Source organism: Cebus imitator, unplaced genomic scaffold (assembly GCF_001604975.1).
Source record: "Cebus imitator isolate Cc_AM_T3 unplaced genomic scaffold, Cebus_imitator-1.0 Scaffold143, whole genome shotgun sequence".
NCBI classification, from domain to species: Eukaryota; Metazoa; Chordata; class Mammalia; order Primates; family Cebidae; genus Cebus; species Cebus imitator.
In genome coordinates, this window is record NW_016107458.1 from 2,749,838 (window position 1) to 2,756,425 (window position 6,588).

At 38.6% G+C, this 6,588-nt stretch overlaps 2 protein-coding genes across 3 annotated transcripts in view; one reads left to right on the top strand and one right to left on the bottom strand.

Moving 5' to 3' along the window:
* LOC108313790 (ankyrin repeat and SOCS box protein 3) overlaps positions 1-6,588 on the bottom strand; it is a 176,836-nt gene that overhangs the window by 138,784 nt on the left and 31,464 nt on the right. The gene's annotated exons all lie outside the window — the stretch shown is intronic.
* Positions 1-6,588, top strand: part of ERLEC1 (endoplasmic reticulum lectin 1) — a 31,345-nt gene that overhangs the window by 22,913 nt on the left and 1,844 nt on the right. For both annotated transcript variants that reach the window (XM_017542328.1, XM_017542329.1), the window contains 3 exons: positions 2,831-2,955; positions 4,570-4,647; positions 4,886-4,961. In XM_017542328.1, the coding sequence (XP_017397817.1) occupies positions 2,831-2,955; positions 4,570-4,647; positions 4,886-4,961 (279 nt within the window). The remainder of the gene's footprint in view (positions 1-2,830; positions 2,956-4,569; positions 4,648-4,885; positions 4,962-6,588) is intronic.

The window sequence follows — 6,588 nt, forward strand, 5'->3', positions numbered from 1 at the left end:
AAGAGCGAAACTCCGTCTCAAAAAAAAAAAAAAAAAGAAATGTATGCCAAAAATTTTAAACGAGAAGTATCTGTCCTCTGCCATCATCCTACTTCTCATAAGTAACTACTGTTAACATTTTCATAGCACTCCACATAAAAAAAAAAACTGTATATAAAAATGCATCTATATATAGATGTTTGTATGACTTTTTTATTTATAGAGAAAGGATCATGCACTGATCTGCCACTTGTTCTTTTCACTTACTATCTTGGAGATTTCTCCATGTCAGCAACAACCGATCTCATTCTTTTCAGCAGGTACAGAGGATTATGTCTGTACCACAGTGTATTTAACCAGATCTCTGCTGATGGACCTTTGTTTCCAGTTTTCGCCGTGATACTGTTTTAGTAGACATTTTTATTTTTATTTTTTATTTTTATTTTTTTTTTGAGACAGCGTTTTTACTCTTGTTACCCAGGCTGGAGTGCAATGGCGTGATCTCGGCTCACCGCAACCTCCGCCTCCTGGGTTCAGGCAATTCTCCTGCCTCAGCCTCCTGAGTCGCTAGGATTACAGGCACGTGCCACCATGCCCAGCTAATGTTTTTTGTATTTTTAGTAGAGACGGGGTTTCACCATGCTGACCAGGATGGTCTCGATCTCTTGACCTCGTGATCCACCCGCCTCGGCCTCCCACAGTGCTGGGATTACAGGCTTGAGCCACCGCGCCCGGCCTAGTAGACATTTTTAAATAGTTCTGTTGGTATACTTTTGCAAGTATATTCATAAGAGACATTTCTTTTTTTTTGAGATGGAGTTTCGCTGTTGTTGCCCAGGCTAGAGTGAGTACCATGATGCAACCTTGGCTCACTGCAACCTTCACCTCTCAAGTTCAAGCGATTCTCCTGCCTCAGCCTCCTGAGTTATCTGGGATTACAGGCATGCGCCACCACGCCCAGCTAATTTTGTATTTTTAGTGTAAATGGGGTTTCTCCATGTTGATTAGGCTGGTCTTGAACTCCCAGTCTGAAATAATCTGCCCACCTTGGTCTCCCAAAGTGCTGGGATTACAGGCATTAGCCACTGCACCCGGCCATAAGGGACATTTCTATCAACATACATGCTAGGTCAAAGTATCTGCATACTGAAAAATTCCCTCCCAGAGTTAGACCAGTTTACACTTACATAAACAATGACTTGCATTCCTATACACTTGCGAAACTAGGTTTTACCAAACTTATTTTAGCCAAGGTTATATAACCTGGAACTTTCTGGGGAACTATGTTAGGTGTTTGGAGAGATACTAAAAATAATAATAACTTGCAGATATGGTGCTTACTGTATGCCAGGTACTATGTACTTTACACGTATTCTTTTAATATTCATAACAACCTTAAAGAGGTGGTTATTGTTATTCCAAGATGAGGAAATAGAAACAAAGGTTCAGTAACTTGCCTAAAGTCAAGTAGATAGTAACTGGTGAAACTGGAATTCAAACCCAGGCAGTCTGGCTCCATATCCAACCTCTTAAACACTTCACTTTGCTGCCCTAAGTTCTGCCTATCTAGGAACTTGATCTAGTTGCTAAAAACAAATGTTATTAGTTATCTCTTATATTAGGCACTAAGCTCCACTGGACATTGACCCTGCCTGTTTCCTTTGCCACATAGGGTTTTGTTTTGTTTTTCTTTGAGATGGAGTTTTGCTCTTGTTGCCCAGGCTGAAGTATAATGGCACAATCTCGGCTCACCACAACCTCTGCCTCCCAGGTTCAAGCAGTTCTTCTGGCTCAGCCTTCTGAGTAGCTGGGATTACAGGCATATACCACCACACCTGGCTAATTTTGTATTTTTGGTAGAAACGGGGTTTCTCCTTGTTGGTAAGGCTGGTCTCAAACTCCTGACCTCTGGTGATTCACTCGCCGTGGCCTCCCAAAGTGCTGAGATTACAGGCATGAGCCACCATGCCTGGCCAGGGGTTTTCAGTTCTACTAAACAGATATATATTCATGCCCAGCATGGTTGTCTGGCATACGATGTGAAGAAGGAAATCAAAGGATGCTAGGAGGTAGGAAGGAAAAGGAAGAAGAAAAAAGGAAGGAAGTCCACATATAAGACAGTATGTAACTAGTATATAGTTTAAACAAATAATAAAGGCAGAATGGGAAAGGTGGTTTCTGGACGGGCAATTTCAATAGAGAAGTAAGCATGGTATCGAATGAGTAAAGACCAGTGTAACAGTGGTCTGAAAGAGTAGGCGTAGGATGAAGTTAGGCTGCAGAGGAAGAGATAGAGGCCAAATATTTAATTAAGAATCACAGTAGTGACCAGGCGTCGTGGCTCACGCCTGTAATCCAAGCACTTTGGAGGCCAAGACGGGCGGATCACCTGAGGTCGGGAGTTCAAGACCAGCCTGACCAACATGGTGAAACCCCATCTTTAAAAAAAAAAGAATCACAGTAGTATGTGATAGTGTTATCTAGGTATGAGAGATTAAACTCTTGGTTGTGGGGTGAGGTGCTGACAGTGAAAAAGTAGAGGAAGAGTCTAAAGCTGAAAAATCTCCAGGAAAGAACTGATGGGAGTGATCTGTAGAAGAGAAAAGAAATAAAAGAGCCAAAAATAACTACATTTAGAGCTAGCCTGACTAGAAATTAGTTATGTTGTTCAGAGAAACAAGGAGTAAAGATAATGTACTTAAATTTCCACTCATTGAGTTTGACTAACATCATTACACCTAAATATAGATACCCACTGTGCAAAGACTAGCTTACAAGAAGGTCATATCATCAGCATATCTTCTTGATGATGTCAAGCATGCATTATCACAAATATGTTTTCATGTGTTAGGACAAGGATACTGGGAAAACCTCTGTGGTTGTCGGGACATGGAACCAAGAAGAGCATATTGAGTGGGCTAAGAAGAATACTGCTAGAGCTTATCATCTTCAAGACGATGGTACCCAGACAGTCAGGTAAAGATTTACTGTACTTGCCTTTGGAGCTAATTAGTAGAATTTCTAAAACTCAAAATGTTGAAAAACATAAAAACTCAACATTTAATTAAAATCCCTGGTCAGTTCTTTTAGGAGACATCTTTTAGGTTAGTTTTCTTTAATTGGGAAAGCAACACAGTGCAGTAGTTCAGAGCACGGTCTCTGGAGTCAGACTACCTGGATTCAGATGCTAGCTCATCACTTCCTACCTTGGAGAAATTACATAATCTTTTCTAACTCTCACTTTTGCTGTCTAATAGTATTTACCTCATGATTATTATAACATTTAAGAGGTAATTTCCATAAAGGAGAATGCCTGGCAATAAACCTGGGCTGCTGCCTTTAACAATGGGGGGTGATATGTTAATGAGAGTGGCATGTTGTTAGTAACAACAGCTCAATTCTGTTAGAACTGAGGCTGTTTTGTTTTTTCTGTTTGTTTAAGACGGAGTCTTGCTGTGTTGTCAGGCTGGAGTGCAGTGGCGCAATGTCAGCTCACTGCAACCTCCGCCTCCTGGGTTCAAGCAATTCTTCCACCTCAGCCTCCTGAGTAGCTGGGACTACAGGTGTGTGCCACCACACCTGGCTAATTTTTGTATTTTTAGTAGAGATGGGGTTTCATCATGTTGGCCAGGATGGTCTCTATCTCTTGACCTCATGATCCGCCCACCTCGGCCTCCCAGAGTGCTGAGATTACAGGCAGGAGCCACCACGCCCGGCCGAGGCTGTTTTTTAAAAACTACTTTACATATCTTTTGGAATATATACATATATCTTGTCAAAACACACTAAGTTAATCTTACTTCCCAAGAATAACTACATTTTAGTTTTTCTTGTAGACTCTTACTCAGTATGTTTTATTCTTTCTTGTTCCTTCTTGTGTATTACCTCTGTCCTTCCTAAAACACATGATATGGATTGTTTTCAGAGTGTGCTGACTTTTTGGGCTGATCAAAGTCAAAGTCAGCAAAATTAAAACATAGACATTAAGTATTATAATATACTAAACAGATTGAGTTTTCTTATCCTTGTAGATATATCTTTTATGTGAAAACAATTTGTGGTATCATGTGCAATATATGTTGAAGCATGAGTGTTAGACTGGTAAAATAAAAGCTTTTCTTTGGATCCTGCTCATTTGAGATTGACAGTTTGGCCTAGGCTTTGCCTTCTATACTATAGTACCTAACATACAGTATTTTAATGGGAGTAGCTTGATGGAGGATGGAAGCAAAGAACTGTTTCACAAAGCAATATAGTGGGCTGGAGAAATAGATAACTTTAAAACAACTTTTTTTAAAGGAATATAACCATAATTACTTTTATACAAATAAATAATATGCAAGTTGAAAATAATTATTATTAACTAAGCCAGTATGAACTATCTCTCTGCTATATTATCTTTATAGGATCCAAAAGACTGCCTTTGTGACATAACTCTAAAAATACTTTTTTTAAAGAATATTTTATAGTCAGGTTTTTTTTTAACTAATGCAAAACTGATCCCTCTAACCATCTTCTCACTCTACCTATTACAGTTACTCTATTAATGAGATTTTAGTTTAATAAAACTTGTGTGTTTCTCTGATTCAGGATGGTGTCACATTTTTATGGAAATGGAGATATTTGTGATATAACTGACAAACCAAGACAGGTGACTGTAAAACTAAAGTAAGTTAGACCACCAAATCATACTATATGCTTTCTCTCTTACCTATTTCCTATGGACAAAAGTTTTATGTAAACAAAGTATAATTAAGAATAATTATTAAAGTATACTATTTAAATTATTCATAAAATTATATTAAATTATACAGGGTCTGCTTGAATGAGATTCTTAGGAGTAAAACTATTAACAGTGAAATTACTTTAAATGATTCGGGCAGTACCTTAAAGTTCTCTGTTTTAGGTGTAAAGAATCAGATTCGCCTCATGCTGTTACTGTATATATGCTAGAGCCTCACTCCTGTCAATACATACTTGGGGTAAGTTAAAAAGAAAATAATCAAAAATTCCATTTTGAGCCAGGTTTTAATTTTTTGCATTAAGTTTAGGAAGGAAATTCAATAGTCTCCAAGACTTAATATAGCCCACATACCACTTCTGTAATAGCTGACGTTTTTTATTTGACATTTTTTAATTGATCTATAATTTACATGAAATAAAATGCTCTGATCTTAAGTTTTAAGCGTGATAAGTTTTGACAATTTTATACACCCATGTAACTATCACCCAAAACAACGTATGTCACTGCAGAAAGTTCTCTCATATCCCTTTCCAGTAAACACCCCTTAGCCCTCGCTCAGAGATAACTCCTTTCTGATTTCTGACACTATAGATTAGCTTTGCCTCTTTTTTGAGTTCCACATGAATGGAATCATATAGTGTATAATATGATTGTGCCTAAACTCTGACTCAGTGTAACACTTTTTGTTTGGTGTTGTTTAGTTTAGTTTTTTTCTATTGATATATAATATTTGTATATGTTTACAGGTTACATATGATTCTTAGCTACATCCATAGAATGTGTAATGATCCAGTCAGAGTATTCAGAATATTGATCACCACAGGCATTTATTGTTTCTGTGTGTTGAGACCATTTTAGGTCCTCAGTTCTCAACACATCTTAACAGAGCTCTGGATGTGACCTCTGTATTTGTACTGCACATATTTTTATTTCCTGTCTGTGGCTTGCCTATTCTTTTTTTTTTTTTTTTTTTAAATAAAGACAGAGTCTCGCCATATTAGCCATGCTGCTCTCAAACTCATGGCCTCAAGCAGTCCTCCCACCTTGCCCTCCCAAAGTGCTGGGATTATAGGCAGCAGCCACCATACAGGCTGGAATGCAGTGGTGCAGTCTTGGCTCACTGCAGCCTCCGCCTCCTAATTTCAAACAATTCTTGTGCCTCAGCCTTCCAAGTAGCTGGGACTACAAGTGTGCACCACCACGCCTGGCTGATATTTGGTTTTTGGATTTTGGTTTTGTTTTGAGACTGAGTTTTACTCTGTCACCCAGGCTGGAGTGCAGTGCCATGCTCTTGGCTCACTGCAGCCTCCGCCTCCTGGGTTCAAGCAGTTCTCCTGCCTCAGCCTCCTGAGTAGCTGGAATTACAGGCATATCCACCATGTCCGGCTAGTTTTTGTAATTTTAGTAGAGACAGGGTTTCACCATGTTGGCCAGACTAGACTCCCAACTCCTGACCTCAAGTGATCTGCCTGCCTCAGCCTCTCAAATTGCTGGGATTGTAGATGTGAGCCACCCGCACCCAGCCCAGCTTTATTATTAATCTCTTATGGTGAACAAAAATTTTTTATTAAGTTCAGTTTATCATTTATCCCTTTTTAAGAGCTAACACTTTCTGTGTTCTAAGAAATTTTTGCTACCCCAAAATCATGAAAATAGTCTCCTATATTTCCTTCTAAAGACTTTATGGTTCTACTTTTGATGATCTAATACCTAAATGTGGTTTTTCTCTGTATTTATCCTGTTTGGAGTTCACTGAGCTTCTTGAATTTGTGGGTTGATATATTTTATCAATTTAGAGAAATTTTTGGACATTATCTCCTTAAAGATTTATTCTGCTTCATTCTTTTTCTGATACTCCAGTAAGA